General features: G+C 43.9%; 1 protein-coding gene across 6 annotated transcripts in view; it reads right to left on the bottom strand.

Moving 5' to 3' along the window:
* Positions 1-3,219: 3,219 nt before the first annotated feature.
* sick (sickie) overlaps positions 3,220-19,183 on the bottom strand; it is an 819,067-nt gene continuing 803,103 nt past the window's right edge. For 2 of the 6 annotated variants that reach the window (XM_084603875.1, XM_084603874.1), the window contains exons 25-32: positions 18,943-19,114; positions 16,902-17,012; positions 16,385-16,489; positions 15,808-15,879; positions 12,341-12,537; positions 9,113-9,231; positions 6,817-6,999; positions 3,236-6,232 (exon numbers count right to left, since the gene is read on the bottom strand). In XM_084603875.1, the coding sequence (XP_084460001.1) occupies positions 6,134-6,232; positions 6,817-6,999; positions 9,113-9,231; positions 12,341-12,537; positions 15,808-15,879; positions 16,385-16,489; positions 16,902-17,012; positions 18,943-19,114 (1,058 nt within the window). In that variant the 3' untranslated portion in view covers positions 3,236-6,133. Of the gene's footprint in view, positions 6,233-6,816; positions 7,000-9,112; positions 9,232-12,340; positions 12,538-15,807; positions 15,880-16,384; positions 16,490-16,901; positions 17,013-18,942; positions 19,115-19,183 lie in introns of all 6 variants that reach the window. The other 4 variants (XM_084603878.1, XM_084603873.1, XM_084603877.1 and 1 more) reach the window with 4 other exon arrangements.

The raw sequence follows: 19,183 nt of genomic DNA, 5'->3' as shown, positions 1-19,183 counted from the left end.
AAATAACCCCCTCAGCGCCCCTCGTTGCCTTGTCGCGCTGAGGTGTACGTTAAACACTACAAAACTAGTTCACTCAATTGTATTCTTCCTTACAGTTCATTTTATATATCCTGTCTTGGAGCTTCAGTGTCTGCTTTCTAAAGAAGAAACGATATCTGCGTCTGAGAATGAGTTGCGAGGCAGCATCCTTGTTCTCTTTTGTTAATTTTGCTCCTTACGTCGTGGGTTCGAAATGAACCAAACGGCCCGTCTCTGTTATATGATATGTTTCTTTGCAGCTAGCATGGACATGCCCTGAAAAGCGCCAGCTTGTGATTTCTCGTGCCACGTGTACCTGCAAAGCAGGAATTCAGGGGCGCTGCAAGCATGCTGCTGCTGTGTGCTGTTTCATAAACTCCCACGAAGATGAGCCCTGCACAAGCCAGGCACAACAATGAGGCAAACCCAGCGGCAAAAATCCAAAGCCCTCTTTAGAGATCATCTAGGGGCTTAATAAAATGAGTGTAATAAAAATGAAATACTTCAAATGCCACGCCGGACACGATGTGGTCGCTGAATTGCGACCCACACTTAGCCTTCACGATAACAGCGTTGTCTTCTACAATCTGCTCAACAGAATGCACATGGCTGACAAACAGCCCTCCTTTTTTGACATTTGCGCTGCAAAAATAGCCACAGCTGTGAGCGATTTTCTTAAAACCACATCGAAATGTGTACATTCCTGCACACTCACTTCAAACACCACTTCATTCAAGCGCGAGCTTAAAAAGTAGAAGCAGGAGCGCGCGCGCGCAAGGCAGCTTTGTTTCAGCGCGGAAATCCAAGCGCGCCAAAAACGCGCTCAAAGCGAGTAGACTGTGGTGGTCAGGGCGCGCGCACTTTCAACAACGCGAGCGCGCGCAAAGCGAGTTACTTCCGCGTGCAGAAGCCGCAAAGACATGAAAGTCTACAGGCGAGCTGTTGTGACAGCCAAGAAAAAGCAATACACTTTCCCACATATCGAGCGTCGCGGAACCACTCCAGCCATGTTCTAAACTCATCTGTGACACCTGTTTGCACGCCTGCGAAGCCACGGCGGCGGGCCGGCACGAGCACTCGCAAGGAGAGGACGCGAGCAGCACACGAAGCCGCCAAAGCACGTTCGGTCAAGCACCGCATCAGCGCCGCGCCCGACCGATGCTTCAAAATTTTGCCGCTTACGGAGGAGCGCGCGCTGCAGTCGCGCAGTCAAACTTGAGGTTGGGTTCCCTACACTGCCCATGCACACGACCCATATTCTCGCAATGACAGGGCACTGCTCGACGCCATTGGGTGCGCCGCTGCGAAATCTTCGCCGCTGCCTTCTAGACTGTGGTGGCGATCGGAGAGCGGATAAGTGCCACCTGCCTTGTGGGTTGGACAGGAGGGCCCGGCTAGCCATGCAGAGTGCGGTACATCGTAAGAGTGGGGAGGGCGGGGATACAACGCAAAGCTGTCATCTGCGTTGCCAGCCAAATTGCAGAGATTTCAACTACCCCGGACCAATCGGTGATAGCCAATCAGCTGGACCAAGTTTTCAGATTGCCACAGCCATGTTTATAGTATGACCTTTGAATGGAGAGAGAATGTTTATTTTGTGCCTGATTGAATGATATGGAATGCAGCCTTTTTGTCATGAAGAATTTAGCTCAAAATCTGAGGAGGAAGTGAACTCTGTGTAATAGCTAAAGGAAAAACTGCAAATAACTGGTGGACTGTATGAGAAAAACAATGTGTGAAACAATGTTATATGCAATTGTAATCATATAACATGCTGAAGGCCTTGTCATGACAATTTTTCTGAACTGCAACTATGAAGGCACATTTTGAGATTTAAGCATTTTACAAAGCACAGCACCTTTCTCCAAGTTCGCGCCTGCACATAACGCTACCTATTATACCATTCAATTAGGCCCACCAGACAAGAAATTTGTGGAGTTGAACCTGAAGAAGGTGTCCCTGTTTCGATGTTTAGTGACATCAATCTTGGTTTTGACGGAGTAAAGTTTTTGGTTCGGTGTTTATGGGCGACTGGATGGTGGAGCAAGCCAGTACTGGTGGAGCAACATGGTAAACAACTGGAGAACTTTTCTGCGGGGGGGCCGCGTTAATGAGGGTCCGCTCGAGGGAAGCAGTGTTCCTCCCGTCTCCCGTAGCAAAGGGAACCGTGAGGTAGGGGTCCGAACGAAGAGCCTGCGCTCTTGTAATAATGGTCTCCTTTTAGGAACCAAGTGTTCTAAAAGAGACCAGACGGGCAGTTCACACTACGGCACCCCACCAAGACATTCCTTCACAGCCAAGTGCGCCAAAAAAAAAAATGGCAACGCGCCGGACCTTACAGATGGTAACCCCAAATTCTAAGCAAAAATCTAGGCCACTCTTTGTTGCTGGGCTGGAAAGCAACACATTCCGCTCTTGCACTCGAGCAGCGGTATACATACGTAAGCAAAAATCTAGGCCACTCTTTGTTGCTGGGCTGGAAAGCAACACATTCCACTCTTGCACTCGAGCAGCGGTATACATACGTATAGATGTGTTTGGTCATGCTGCCAATTAAGACAAGCCCTTAGTTTACAATAAAGTTAAGCCTCTACATGCTATACTGGCATTGCAAAGCATTTCACAACTGTGTCTACTCTTGGTCAAGAGAGAGTGCTTTCATTTTTCAGCTCATGACACACAGGAAATACAAGCTATCCCACATATCTTGCCAGCCAAAAGGAGAAGCCAGATTGCTAACCAATGCTCGCTACCGAGCTTAAATTTCCTAAAACCGAGGCCAGAGTCCTTCAATGATCCTGCTGAGGCTCTGAAAAAATTGGGAGGTGTATGGAGACATGTGCAAGACTGGCATTGATGTAGTGTTACTTCCATATTTTCGTGTAACTTTTCTGTTTCAGAGGGAGGCTTGGCTATCGCTGGCTCGAACGGTTCGAGAAATGGTAATCTTTGTAAAAATATATTATTATGAATTACCCTGAGGCCCGAAACTCCCCCTCCACTTTATAGAATAGCAATTTACCCTCCTTGGGTCATTTCTACTGAAGTTCAGTTCGTGATACCGATAACATAAAAAAATATTATATAAAGTAGACGCTAACACGCAAATCTGCATAAGGTGCCCAAATCAGCAATTTTTCCAAGAGTCACAGAAAACATGGAGTCTTAGCCAAAGCCACGTAATGTAACACCTTTTGAAAAGTAACGTTCCTTGCCCTCTTATCATCTCATGTCATGTATATTATCTCTATAAATGCGTATTTTTAATCCCTTAATAACAACTAAAATGCTAAACACAGTCAATGCGTAAGTGCACACCAGAACAGTGCTAGACATTAGCAGGCATACACACAAAACACGCAAGACGAGATAAAAACGCTTTAATCACACCATCGCCACACTCCACTCTCCACATTGGTCAGGGCAGAGCAATATAGTCACCTCCAACTCACAGGGCATGCATTAACATCTTCTGTCAAATGGTAATTAAAATATGCCTTTTGAGGACAAGCACAGGGATGACAGGCCAGGGAGACAGGACACCTTGCCTGGCCTTGAAGTGAAGCAAGGAACTCTTAGAAGCCACACCTCCAAATATGGCTGTAGTAGATGTCATTGTCATGATCAGAAAAGTTAACTCAGCTGAAGATGCAATATTGGTACCTGTGGACCACTCCATCACATACTGCTTCTCATCAACCAGTTTTTTTGAGCAGGTACACTTAAAAGCAAACTGTAGTCATGAAACAAGGGTTCATGTCTTTGTCCAAAATAAAACAAAAAACATTTGAAATGCTGCGACAGCTTAAGGACAGCCTTAATTTAAAATACTACTGTTATTGCAAATGTAACAGAAACAATACTGTAGCATGAATGCAGTTAGCATCCTAAGTTTAATGGTGTAATCAAACACAATCACGGAACCCACAAAGTAGTTTTATTCTCCAGTAACTATCCTTTTTTTAGGCGTGTTGTATCGCAGGGATGACTTAGCAGCAGATATCAGGGACCTTGAAAACTAATGCTAGTCTAGTAGTCTAGTTTTTTCAACTGTTGTGAGCTTTTTTTATTGTGAAAAACAAATAAATTCAGCCAGAAAGTTAATAATTGCAATAATAGTCTACGCTAGTGATGCAAAAGTTTTGGTGCAATCAGGCCTGCAACTGCTGATGTTGTCAAAAAGTCCACAACTTTAATAATGCAAATATTTGAGATTAACTTGATTGTAGCAGTTTATATAACAAGCGTGGGAAAGAGTAGCATGTACAGCATAAACACGTGCATGCACTTTTGAGTATTTAGCATTTTCAGTACACGGCAAGTAACAAAGTCTTACTGAAAGGCAAGGCTTCTGACCAACAACAAGCTTAAAACCCTGTTCTCAAGTGCAAATACATATTACTGAGCATTCTGCAACTAGGATGATCCACTGCGAGATATCCTGCAGAGCAACAGTATGTATCTTTGCGCTTTTTATGCCATTTCCATAAACTTCCCTTTCATTTGATTCTCTTTTATTTTTTTTGTCAGAAGAAAGCGCAGTACCTGCAGTAAACACACTCTCCGATACATTCAACAATGAAAACTTGCAACTGCGATACATTTTAGTTTTAGCATACACAAAGCATTCCTTTCTAATAAAAGACACCACTAGTCATCGTTACCTAGCGTAGTCACTGTAACAAATGGCCAAACTGATATGTTCATGCCCTTAGCATACAACGCTGTTTTATTTTCAAAGAGGATCGCACCTTATGCCTATTGTCAAACACAGATTGTATGCAGCGTGCCTAGAAAAACACGTCATAAATTTTTATGTGCTGCATTTGTTTTGTTCAGGTATCATGTACATTGTCATTTTTTAATCTGGTGCTTTATGCAAGAAATCTGCAACACAGAAACATAGGGAGCATCTTCACAGTAAAAGTAGTGGGTAGAGTTCGAAGAAACCCTGTTCACGTTGTAGTAAAGACTACAGGAATTTTACTGTCTTTATCAAATATGGAATGCTGCGTTCAGATTACTAGCAAGGATCTTTGTCTTCAGTAAAAGTTTGAATCATACTTCAGCATCACAAAATTTTGAAGACAACTCATAGCCTAAATTTAATACACTTCCTGCTATACGTGGGCAATCTGGAACTTCCGACATACAATGCAATTCCCATGATCCATGTATTGTGCCAACCAAATGGCATTACAGTTTCATAACATTAGTCATAATTTTATCATGATTTTACAATAGCTCTCAATAGCCCCTAATTAAACCAACTAAGGTACAGACTAAGCTTTCGGCAACCTCTGTCAAGACACACATGCACGGTAGTACAGACCTCAAGTATACCAACCCAACGTCTTCAAACTATCGAAAGCATAACAAAAAAAAAAAATCTACATATTGATGTACTATTTTTCTTAAGTTAGCATTTTTGCTGAGCATATAATTTACTCCTGAAAAATGAACACGAACCAGAGCTTCATGCATTACTTGTCCCTAACAACCTTCCAGCATCCATAAATTCCACTATAATTTGGTGCCTCCCTCCTTGCCACACCGCAGATTGTTGCAATAGATCCAGAATGGAGTTCTCAAGCTTTCATGTAGTATAAAAGATGTGCATACAAGAATATCTGGTGAACCATTCTCGCTAGTCTCTTTTCAGTTCTCTTTTATTCTGTACAAGACATTAGTACGTATTACAGAGACGTTTAAATTTAAAAAAAAGAAAGGCAGGTGTACATTTCTTATTTACACACATGCGGTCAGTATATATGTACAGGTGGTTGCCGCCAATATTCTTCTTTGATATTGTTTTCAAAAGAAACAAGACTAGGTCTAGAGTTTCGCTCCTTTTCTTTGCTGGCAAATTCAGCTCAGGCAGCGTATTTTTGTTCGTGGCTAAAAAGTGGGTTGGAAAATGCACAAAACTTGACGGGATGACAAGCGACAGCACATCAAACACCCGTCCTTTCTCCTTCCAGCACCGAGTAGGGCAACTGATTCTTCGGGCATTTTCCGGTGACCTGGCAACCTTGTTGCCGTAGCCGCACAGCATGGGTTTGGAAAGGTAATAAGTTCCACATGGTTCACTCATTTCCAGAGTCTTGGAAGCAAGTTAGGATGCACTTGAGGCCTCCAGGTCCGTCGTTTCGGGGTCATTGCTCTGTGGACTCGAGTAGCTCGCTGCTTCTTGGAGACGCATGAGCATGTTGAGCTGCAATGGCAGAAGAAATATGTGATTTTGTTTGTCTACCACAAACCAAGTTTGCAAGATTTCATCACTTGCATGCCAGTCCTCTCCTATCTTTTCTAGTGCAAAGATAACTGAATATATGTTAGGGTTTGCAATGATATGTTGTTTGAAATGAACTTTTTTCCCACCAAAGAAACTTTTCTACAGCATGCCTGCTTCTGCTCAGGCCAAAATGTTCCACTGTGCATCTTTTTGGTTAGACATATGCTACATAAAAAGCCAGCACAAGACAAGACTCTTTCCGTGCTACATACAGTACGCCAAATTTAATATAAAAAATACTGTCGACCAAGTGTCATTTCTCTGCAAATTGGAGCTGCAAGGATTCAGCAATTTAGCAGAGAAAAGCCTTCTAGGTAATGCATGTAATTATGCAACGTGCTATAACTGCACCCTTCATGTATATGTTTGCCTAGGATATGCACATGTTCTGTTACTCTGCCTCTACAGGGGCTTGGGCATCTTTCAAGCTCTATCCTTGTAGCTTTTATCCTTGTACAATGAAAAAAAAAGAGCAAAAATAACTTTCAATTCAGACAACTGACCAGGGGATCTGCCTCAGAGTCGGGCTGGTCGGGAACAGCCTTGGGCCCCGCACTGGGGTCGTATCCAACATCTTCGGGCCGTAACCGAAGCAGCTGCGGGGCTTCGGACGTTGACCCTGGCCACGGGTATGTCTCCAGCACCCACTCTGCTGGATCTTCCCATGCTGCCCTCCGGCCATACAGCTGTGTGGAAATGGCGACACCGAGATCAGCCGTTCTGTTTTTCCTTTCGTGTATGTCTGTTAATTCCTTTCTTTGCATTTACTTACACTGACTGGATCATCAGTCGCGCATTCAGCTGTATAATGTTCCACATACACCAGCGTTCATTGACGTCAGCATTAATGGTGAAATTTTAATTATCATGACATGGCAATCTTCAATGTTTCCAATATATAGCAACCAAGCGCATAAGGATGGCAGTTAAGAGTCAACTGACAGATACTATATATGCACTGAAGAAAAACTGTGTACAAGGCATTTCCAAAAAGTAAGGGTTAATAATAATAATAATAATTAGTAAGGGTCATAAGAAAAGGGATAGATTTTTGTAAAAATTTTCGCTGACAGTTCAAGTTGTTCTGATTCAGCATTGGATCAGGATATAAACGTTTCTCACCAATAGCAATGTGAGAAAACAAGTGATCTCTGCCTCATCGATAGCGGTACAAAAGTGCTCAACCACTTCAGACATTCTTTGTTCTTTGTGCTGGTCGAGCGCAAGATTGTGATATTCAAGCTTTTCTGCAAAAATCACTTAAATAGTGGAGCCTCCAACAAGATGTAATTCATCAGCCAGAGTACTCGCGACTGCCACTAGTCGATCAAACCACAGTTCTTGGTTCATTTGTTTAATGGCTTCACCGGTCTGGATACTGAGCCTGGCATTCCTTTCTTTGTCAGGCACATTTGCGTGGCCATTTCTGAATTCTACGCACCACCGTCTAGTCTTTCCTTTACTCGTTAATACAAATTCATTAAAGGCACAGCTCTCGACAAATTTGGGCAGCTCATGGTTCTTTTGCACACAAAAGTCGAATGATCCATCACTACTAAAATATACATAAGCAAACAGCCCAATTACCTTCTGAATATGCCTCATATTATACAGACCTAACGGAACCCTATGAAATCAAGAAAAACAAAGTAAAGAGCCAATCTTTAATACTTTTGCAAAGCACTCCAGAGGCAACAACCACTAGGTATGTAGTACCTGCAACGTGAAATTGTCCCCTTTCGTGATGCTCTTAGGCCAATGAATTTGCATCCCAATATCAAAAGCAAAACTAGAACACCAAAGAATGCAAATCACAGCCCACCACAGAGGCTCAGTGGCTACGGTGCTGAGCTGAAGAGTCCTAGATACTGATTCTAATTATTCCAGAGTTTTTCAGCACACAGCCTCTTTTTCTTGTCCTTCTTTCTCTCCCTCCTCAGCGCCTTCTCTCAAGGTGCAGGTCGGGTGTCCACCCAGAAGCGAGACTGTCACTACACCTTTTGCTAGCCTGAAAGCTAACTCTTACTTTTATTTTACAAGTCGCATATGCTGCCCTGGAAAGATCGCCATGCATGGCGTTCACTAACGATGCCCAACCGACACTGCACACAATAGCGGTGGTGGCGGCTACCACAAGATAGCGCCACTGAATTACCCTGATAATGCAGTACCACAACCTCTTTACCATGCACGAGCTCTGCGTGGAGATAACCAAACTAAACCCTGGAACACGCCAGGATAAACCTGAAATCTCTATAGGAAATCACTCAATGCAGTACAAAAGAAGGAAAACCATGCAGTAGGTAGCGGCTTTGCACAAAATGAAACAAAAAGTTGCAAAGTTAAGCAACCCACACTGCTGAACAGACTACACATCAAAAGACAGTAGCTTAAATCCCTAAGTCACGTTTTCCGTTTGTTCACTCCAGAGAACGTCACTCGAGCACTTGTACACGAGGCTGCCTCTGGACGTAAACACGATGCTTTCAGAAGAACCAAAGGTTCAAGAATTTACCGCACAAAGCTCAAGATTATTACGGCAAGGGTAAAAAGACACTGCGAGACACTGGTGTGGGAAGGTGGCAGTGACGACAGTCGTCATGCAACATTCCCCGATAGCTGAAAACAACCGTTACATGTCTTTTGGCCAGCAATTGTAGCCTACAGTAATAGGACACACAGCAGGAGCCGACCCTTAGCGGGCCAAGTCCATGGAACTTTTACGGCTAGCGACAATGACTCCAAAGCTACTCCCGCAATATTGTGTCTTCCGCTGTTCGTGAAGGTAGGCCACGTTACCTGCAAACCCTCGCGAACAGCTTCCAGCAGGTATGGGACGATGCTGTAGTTCCAGAGGTCTGTGAACCACACCTGGGAGCCCGCCAGATCCATCGGACATGCCAGGAACAACCGAGGCCCTAGAATAAAAAAAGATATTAAGCACACATTACTTGAGGCTTTCAGTCAGAACTGGGGAAAGCCTGCACTTGAAATTCAGACGCAGGTGATGAAGTATGCATGCTCAAGCATCACTGCTTCATGTGTACCTAAGTCAGTATGTCACTTCACAGAGGGCCGGGCCAACAAGAACAAAACATGAACAATAGAATGCGTGCGTGCTCCATCTGTTCAATCTCAATTAACCCAAACTTCAGTATATTTAAAATAAGCGGTTTGATGTCATCAATGACTCCAGCCACTAGCTACGTCCCATGACTTCATGATTACAGCACAGCATTGCCACAATGATGCCCTTTTTGTCATACAGTTAAACCTGGTTAAAGCAAAAGTGTAAAATGTCCACGATTTTTCGTTACGTCCAGGTTTTCGTTACATGCAGCTTTCGCGTGATGACCCAAAAGGACAATGTAGAATGAAGACCATATTAGGAATTAATGTAGGGAAACCACCTTGAAAGAGTTTACAGTAAATGAGAATGACTGAAAGTTGTAGATGCGATTAAATATTTCGCGATCGTGCTGATAGCGTGGCGCGACTGCGGCGGCAGCATCCGCCTCCTCTGCAGCTTGCAGCATCTACAAGGGAGTGGGGAAATGGGGGAGGAAGGAATCAGTCTGGGGGAAAGAGCGCGCGTTAGCACTGCCGCGCATGCGCTCGCCCACCATCGTTGCCTCGTTGCCCCATGAAACCGACTCTGCCTCGTATTGCCAGCGCTTTCCGCTGTTCCCGCTACCAACGCACGAGCCTGCGAGAAATCGCATTGTAGTGCCATGTGCCGATAGCGAAAGCAGTAGAGACTGCTGCATCTGCCAAGGAGGTGCAGCGTCGGCGCTGAAACACGGCGTGTTGCACTAGCTGTGGTCGCTGGTTGCTATAGTAGGCGTTCCTCCACTTCAGTTTGTGTTGAAACTTGCGGGGTTCTGCCAAATTTCTAGTAACTCAGCATTAGCTAAGAGACAGTCGATACCGCGAGTTCTTTATATCAAGGTCAACCGCCGCAACATGTTCATTACATGAAGTTTTCAAACACATGCACTTCAATGGGAGCAGCGTTGGGGAATTGAAAAACTTTGTAATATCGAGGAATTCGCTACATGGAGGTTCTTTACATAGAGGTTTAACTGTATGTAGTTGTATGCAAAGGCTGTGAGAGCAAGACTACTGCAGTTTTGTTTGTGTTCAGTTTGTTTCGTTTTCATATGTGGCGCCACCGAGAATGAAAAGGGACCCAGGCACGCACAGTACAGGTGTTGTGTACGCGCAATCAAATGAGGTGAGGTGTGTCTGTGTCTTTTTTGTTCGGAGTTTAGCTTTGCCGGCGTCTGCTGAGCCGGTACACTTTTTGACAGAGGCTAAACATGCTCGTACACTGCGATCCTCGATCCTGCTAGCCCACGGCAAACCACAAGCAGCCCAATTTTCTCCATTCTTCCTTAAAAGAGAGCAAGTCGACTGATCAAAACCATAGGGATGAGTAAGCACATGCATCATGCACATGAATCGGGATGTCGCACCATCAAGGTCGCCTTTCTCGCCTTCTAAAAGTTATGTTAAGGCTTTTTCAAGACTTCAGCACACTGACATTGTATGGCATGGCATGGTACATAGATTAGCATATTTAAAGAAATATAGACACCAAATTTTGATGGCTTTTTTTCTTCTTGTTAATGATGCTTTGGACATTCCTGTGCATAGATCACCACATGGTTTTCGCCTATGGGTGATAAATAATTTGCGATTGAATTTTCTTTACTCACCAGTTTCGGTTTCAGCAGCTGAGAGATGGCTGTGACGTCACAATAAAGTTTAGACCACGCGCGACATGAAAAGCAATGATATAATCCCTGACTGTTCCCTTGTTGTAGTTCCTGTTCCTGAGGCAGGCTGACATGAGCATTGTAGTGAGTTCAAACGATTGTAGTGAGTTCAAACGAGTTAAGTCTAAATCACTCACGTGATCTAGACTTAACTTTAACATCACAGCCATCGCTTGGCTATTGAAATCGAAACATGGTAAGAAAAGAACTTAGATTATAAATTATTCAACAGCCATAGGCGAATATTAAGTGGTGATCCATTTACAGTTATGTCTTACACATCACCGCACAGGATAAAACACAAAGCCAAAAATTAGGTGTCTATATAGTTCTTAAGTTGCTTGTTGGTCATGAGAGATGCTACTGTGGAGGGCTTCAGGTTTACAATTCTGATCACCTGGAGGCTCTTTAACATTCCCTAACATCTCGCAGCACGTGAGAATTTTTGCCAGGTCACGAGTATTAAACAGAGCCTGGTAAGAACCCCTCAATTAAAATTCCACATTATCAGTAAAATTCTTGAACCCTCTTCAAGTTTGAAATGTCAAGGTTCGACTGTAAAATCAAAGTTTGCAGGAGCTTTTTCAATTCCAAACTGACATCGGTGGCCAGTTTTCACACTGGAATTTGAGAAACATGCACCAACACACAAACATTATAATTCTTAGAATGAAAAAGCTACAGAACAGCATATTTGGCTGCACGCGATCCATAGCAAACTACAGAGCTGCAAATATGTATAAAGGAAGACCGTTCTAGAGCCATAATGTTGAAGGCAGTAAAATCCTGGCAACCTAGCAAAACAACGGAAAGGGGGAAGAAACGTACCAACTGACCCGGCTACTTTCCTGGCAACCTGCCAGGATAAAGGCAATGTAGTGCAATGCAAAGTAAACCTTGAAGGCACTGTGTAGTTCCATAGGAAGTTCCATTCCTTTTCCAAGATGTTTTCGAGGACACAAGTCTAATTACAGATTCAAAACTCTTCTTGCAGTAAGGCCTGTACACAAAAGTGTACGATGGTTACATTCTTCCCTGCCTTCTGCTGGCTTGAGTTGGTTCCTCCAACTCAAGCCAGTCAAGTTCACTCTTGACAACTCAAGAAGTTGTCAAGAGTGAGCAATGAAGTGCACTCGTATAAGACCTTCAGTGCGAGTGAGCGACCCAAATTTTGGCTGGTTATTTGGTACGTCGGACATATGTCGTTGACATTCGAGCCCACCGGTCAATGTGGCAAGGGGGCACCCACCAATGGTGACATCCGAGGAACTGTGCGTCTCGAGGAACTGGTTGAGCTGGTGCCAGATGCGGGGCATCCAGTCCACCACCTTGCCCAACTCGATGAACCGTATGCCCGCGGTGACCTCTTCCTCGACAAGGCGCCGCCGGAGGAAGCGGCCCAGGAAGCCCTTCACAGGCTCCATGTGGTTGGCACAAAGGACCCACCTGGCGAGCAAAGGCACAAATACAACAGCAATGTAAATACAGCTACACAGATATCTGCTGGCACTGGTAATAAGGTTGCGGCAGCCACTGATTAGGTTTAGTTGTGGTTAAGTGAGACCTCTGCAAGTCAACTACACCTACTGAGTAAGAAATAGTATAGTTAGTTCAAAGATCATTCATTGCAATTTTCAGATAGTTCCTTCCATCCGATTTTCTAGGTGAAAATCCTAACTGGTCTAACTGATTTGAGGAAAAAATTTCTAGTTGATCCCAGAGAAATTATAGTTGGGGATCCATTGTTATCCAACTAGGAACTAACTGGTATGACGAAGTTTGCTCCTTAAACCAGTTAGACCAGTTAGAATTGGTCCACTCATGCTCCATAAAAGTGAACATATAAAGCGGCTCTGGTAATCAAAGTAAGTTGGTTCCGCCACCAATGATTTGAACTGTTTCATCTCGGAAGCCTGGGCACGAGGCTGACTGACAAATGCACCCCCACTCCCTCAATGAAAAACTGTGGAGACGATAAAAAATGCTTGCGAGGCCAGAGAGGCTATCTCAATGCCATCTTGGTGGCTGAGTCAGCTCCGAGATTTGTACCTGACTGTTGCTCGTCATTGTCAACCTCGAAGGCTCCAGTATCTTGCTGTGTTAGCTGTCGAGCAATGGATGACACAGCCAATGCCAAGATATAGCGAATCGGTACATCATTGCACCACCCGCATTCCGAAATGACATGCACGGTCTAAACTGTGACGCGTGACAAACAAACAAATTGGCGATATATTGGAGCGTTCACTGCTGTTTGGAGCAAATTTTGGTTTCCAGTGCCCTTAGCGTCACGTCACATACACGACCGCTTGCAGCGGTCATTGCGTGACGAACCTATAAGGAGTGGTGCAATGTAGTGGTTAAAAAAAGTTGCCCATCTGCAGAGTTGAAAACAAATTACTTGAACCAGTTTAAGGTGTCTGACTGGAACCATTTGCATTTTTCAATGTTGGAGACGGCCATCACAGGCAATGGGTGAGACCTATCACAAACAATGGGTCCAATAGAACACACCACACCAATTGGATTCAATGGATGAGATCCACTGCATGTGATGGGTCTAGCTGAATGTACCAATGGAATCAAATACATCACACCCACTGAATAGAGTCCTAATGGGAAATGCCAAATGAGGTCAATATGGACATCCAATACACACACTTCTGCTCCTGCTTATATACACACCAACCCCGCCGGTGTGGCGCAATGGTTAAGGTGCTTGGCTACTGTGTCCAAGGATGCAGGATCAAATCCCGGCCTCAGCAGCCGCTTTTAAACGGTGGAGGCGAAAAGCTAGGCGCCCGTGTGCTGTATAGGATGTCAGTGCATGTAAAGAACCCCAAGTGGTCGAAATTCTCAGAGCCCTTCACTACAGTGTCTCTCATAGCCTCAGTTGCTATGGGACGTTAGACCCCAGAACGAAATCAAACCTTATATACACACCACTCATTGGACGCTCGTGCTAGGGCTAGTGTTGGTCGCCAGTTTTCAATTCAATTTTGACCACAGTGATAATGAAGATGATGAATATTCGGCTGTAATATTGGTTGCTCATATTCCACACAGATACTCAGTTGCACCAATCTTCCAACTGTTGTGCCCAATTGGTCTTACCAATTGCATATTTTGTTTCCTGTAGGCGCATATTTCCCCTATCAGTTGTTCTTGGTTTTCATCTGTGGATGTTACTCTTTTAATCCCTCACTCCTGTTTATTTTTTTTACATATTCTCCTAACCTCGTGGCACATGTCCTTCTTTATCATAAATACGAAAAACTTATTGCATTAGTAAACAGCTGTCAGTTCGTGCTTAGTCTTGTCCATGTCCAATTCGTTCTGTTTTGTAAAGAGTTTAGTGCGTGAAAGCAACATGTACAACCAACTAGGCCCAGTCCACTCTCTCTTCCCAATAAGCAATTTCAGTTCTGTGTAAGCCTGATTATCTATTGTCTGCGATCATGCTCACGATCAGAACCATAACATAGTATTTGAGGATGCACTACAAACAATTTGAGGATGCACTACAAACAATAATAATACAGTATTTGAGGATGCACTACAAACAATACCTTAATGTTAAGTGTTTAATCCAACTTGAAAATGGCCAGTGTGCAAATGATGTTTCAATATCGACATGCACTGTGAAGTCTGATCCCCTAAAGTGTTCAAAAACCCATTCTAGAAGTGCAGTGCTTTCCTGCAAGCTGACTTCCACCTACTCTCTAGCATAGCACAAATTACTGGTTAGTACAGCTAGATACCACATCAATGAACATCCCTTAGATGAGCTGTTAACTTTTACCAACATTTTTAAATCCCCGAACAAATGCCATCAAATCGAATGCAAGCCCCCCTTCAGTTTAATAAAATTGAGTGCAGAGCAAATTTGTGTTCTATGCTACAGCCACCAACAAAAGGTGCTAGTGTGCTCATTAACGAGTTTCAAATGAAAGTGCCTGTCTCTAGATGATGAACAGGGTACTGCAAATGCTGGACTCTATACAGCTTCAAGTTGACGTTGCTAAGGCATTCGGGGTCGCAGCATCGTCACTGTCTACAATTGAAAGCAAGCACCAAGCCACTAAAGAACCGCACACTGCTGGAAGGAACTGTCGGTGGAACTCGGTGGCTGGAAGGTAGTAGACTCGCTACAGTAGTTGGCGTGACACGTGTCTCAACCTGAAAGTCATAGGTTGAGACATGTGTCACGCCGACTACTTTAACGAGTGCACTACCTCAGGAAAAAAAATACACCCTTGGAGAGGAAGCACCGAAAATTTCACCTAAAGAAGACCTGTTGTGCTTGGAGAAATAGAAGGCCTTCCCTGCTCAGCAGATTACTGCGTACGCCAGAGAAGGTTTGCACATTCTTGGATACGATGGCCCAGTTCACAACCACTGCAGTCTTCCTAAGTGTGCAACTGCTGCAAAAGATTGCTGTGTTCCACACAAGGTGCTAAGCAGTGGAAATTCACTTGCAAAGCTGCAGAGTGGCAAACAAAGTGGCTGAAACAACATTTCAGCACCCGTCTTTCCCATTTTCCCAGAAAGCAGCAAAATACTATTTCAATGGACCAAATCTTAATTTTTAATTTCCAACTTTTTCTTGGAGTCGCATGAAGTTTGTTCAAGTGAAGTTTCCTTCTACCGTGACATCAGAATACTGGGATGTAGCCCTTCGAGGGTCGTCATGAGTAGCGAAGCTGCAGTGCTCACCTGAAGTTGTGGTGCAGCTGCAGGTTGGTCGTTGAACAGGTAGCCTGGTTCATCGTCCCAATTATGTACGGGCTGCAAGGTCATGAGAAAAGCAGGGATTTTCCACAATTCATGCGATTTCAGTGTGACAATTATATACACATTGAAGGAAAATGCATCTCCATGAGTGCATACGGCAAAGCAGGAAGATTGATTCCGAAGTGTTTTTTTTTCAACAATAAAATAATTAAAAATTTACATCCTTTGTGTCATCATCTTGTAACGAGTTTCCATCTACATTATGTGCTTTTCACTTAAGATCAGGAAACATTTGTGAGCACACGCTTCCTTCTTTCTTTCTATGTCATATGCTCTGTATGTAAAAGAGCTGCTGACCAACTGTGAAATAAGTATCTTAAACTTCTTGTCTGCAGACGTTGTCTACCATCACCTTGTCTCCTTGCAGATGTACACAAGTTTATGTCTGCTCTGCAAATCTGCAAATCTAGCTTTATAGATTTCAGCATACAAACTTGTCCAACACCACCGCTAAGCTTACGTTCCCAGCCCTAAAATAGTTTGCTAGTGCGCTGCTCACCACTTCTGATACTTGGCACTGAGGAATCCATTGAACACTTCTCCCAGGGACCCCACATGGTGCAAGTTGTCGAGGATTATGACTGCCGGCAGGTCACTGGCATTGCTGCGCCAAAAGTGGGGAAGCGGCATCTCTCAGTTGACACAATCACTTTTGTCACTGTACACAAAGATATGAAACACGCACAAATAGGCAGAATTACTAGTTCAACCATCACGTGATATCACAACAAACACTAAAAAAACTGCTGATAAGCAGTTTTTCACACTTTTTTGGCTGTTTTTTTTAAGAAGCCTGGCCCCTTTGTTTTCAGCACTGCTTCTGCCTGCTTTTCCATCCATTTTCAATTGCTCAAGTCAGTTTTCGTGAAAGACAAGTGTTCCGACTTCAAAAAGCTATGCGGATACAGGTAGTGCAGCTACAGCAAAATTCCAGTTATGTCAAAACGCTGGCTACACGAACTCCCCTATACAGGTATCCCCCATGGCAGGGGGGTTGCAAACACACATGGGCTCACCTGTTCTCGCACTGCTCGGCGACATTAGACAGGTACTGGCGCAGTTCCTTGGCAGACTTATGGTCCACGCTGAAGGTCGCTATGGAGCCCGCTGCCAGATCTCGGCCGGACCTGCATCATGAGAGCAGTAACGATACCACAAGTACTCAGTTATGTCGAGATGTACAGCCAGGCTCATTGCTTGTACATGCATATAGTTAGAGAAGTGGTGCAAAATAACAAAAAGAGCGCACAAGGAACAAGTAAATGTACTAGGGAGAAGATTACGCAAATTAATGTGACTGCGAAACCTTGCTTGAGAAAATTATGGTTGTCTGCACCCACTGTTATTGGTGGACGTAATATCACAGAGGTCTGCATTACACTGCCCAGTTGCCCAGTCAGGTGCCAAAAAGAATGAAGCGAATTTTTCTGTGGACACCTGTATTTAATGTGCCGCCATCACAATGTTTGAACGAACCTTCTGCCCTAGTAACTCACTGTTGTCGTTTGCCTCTACCAACTACCAAGTTATCTGTCTTCTCCTTTTTCTTCTTTTCTTCCTCTTTTTCTTTTTACTTCTTCCTCCTCCTCTTCTTCTTCTTTTTCTTCTTTCCTCCTCCAACTCCTGGCCCAACTCCTGGTCTACACCACGTGAAAGTTGATAGGCAATGGCCACGTGGCACAGAGCCACGCTGACGGTTTCAAAACCTAGCGCAGTGTAGCTTTCACTACAAAACTTGAACAGGCATCCCATTGTGCATTAAAAAAAAGAGAACTAGCCTTCTTCCTAACCACAGGTTCTTGGACATCTGTATAGTTGTTCATTATTACTGTTTTTCCTTCTTTATGTTTTTCACAGCAAGTGTAAAACAGCTTGACGTGCTCATCCCGAGTCATCTGTCAAGGTCCTTCGTTAGGTTTTGGCCTGCTGTTTCAACTGAATAAGGCCACTTTATATGAAAGAAACCTGGCTAGGTCAAATTAGTTGGCAAAACACTCTGCTAAATTCAAATAAGTCAATTCAGGAGAGCAGTTCTGTGCGTCCATTATATGGGCATTGGACAGCACTCCTTCACAAGTTTCATTTCAATTATGTGGCAGTAGCCATGAATGAACAGTTGCGATTATGGACCATGCTCTGGCGTTCAGTCTTCCAACGCATTAATTAGCAAAACAAAGCCCATTTTTATTGTATACACTTGTACAGTGCACAGTACATTCCTTGTACTGCAAAGGGGCCCATAAAAACCAAAAACGATAGGAAGGAGTTGCCTCTTCGCACCCTTTCCACATGAAATAAAGAAGAAAAAAAAAAGACCAGCCCACACAAGCAAAACAAAATTCGAAAAGGCCACTAAGGCATGAATTGATCCAAGCAACCAGAAAAATACAGAATGCTCTACGCATTCAGCCACCCTAACCTGTCAGGATTCTCTAGAGTATGAGCAAGAATGTACAGGTGCGGACATAAGTAAATGAAGCACACTTTTCTGTTCAAATTAAAATCAACCTCTGCACTGGAGATAACAAAAAAATATTCGTCCAAGTAAAACGGCACTGGTGTCTACTACCGGTATGTACATACCGCAATGCGTTTCAATGATGTAAGGCATGGAAAATTTTGAAGGAAATACTAGCGTGCTCCATCTACTTTTGTCCGCACTGGTACTGGTTGCCCAATAGCTTAGTGAAAAATTAGCAGAACTGGTCACTGATGACCACTTCTGAATCATATTATTTTGATGCAAAGCACCAGGCTCTAATCGATTATTTTATAAAGCAATGAAAATATGCCATATACTGAAGCTCAGATCCTAACACTTAACTTTTAGAAGCATTAAAGATGACATTCACTTTGGTTATTTGGCCTCCGTATCGCACCAAATAAAGCGCCTCTATTTAGAGGGTGATATATGAGAACACGTTACAAATTCCGGAAGGCACAGGATATATAGGCACACGTTACTAATTCTGGAAGGCACAGCTCTGGGAAACAATGCCATTTACCCTAAATTTTTCTAAAGAAACAGGCTCGGAGAATCATCTGCTCTCAACTCACCTGAGCACTAGGTACTCGGCCAGCTTCTGGGCGAGGAAGGTTTTGCCCGTGCCACTCGGACCACAGAGGATGATGCGACGGTGCTCAGTGAGCAGCGAGACATACCGCTGGACCACCGACTTGGGAATGAGTGTCTGCAGTGCGAGGGCATCCACCGCATTCTGCGCCGTTCCTGCACGAAGTGCAAGCACCGATCACATTAGAAAGTAGCACAAGAAAGAGTGCGAGGGCCAAAAAGAAA

This window comes from Amblyomma maculatum, chromosome 5 (assembly GCF_055883805.1).
Source record: "Amblyomma maculatum isolate TAMU_Amacu chromosome 5, ASM5588380v1, whole genome shotgun sequence".
Lineage (NCBI taxonomy): Eukaryota > Metazoa > Arthropoda > Arachnida > Ixodida > Ixodidae > Amblyomma > Amblyomma maculatum.
The sequence above is the reverse complement of the archived record's forward strand: the minus strand, read 5'-3'. Positions and strand labels throughout refer to the sequence as shown.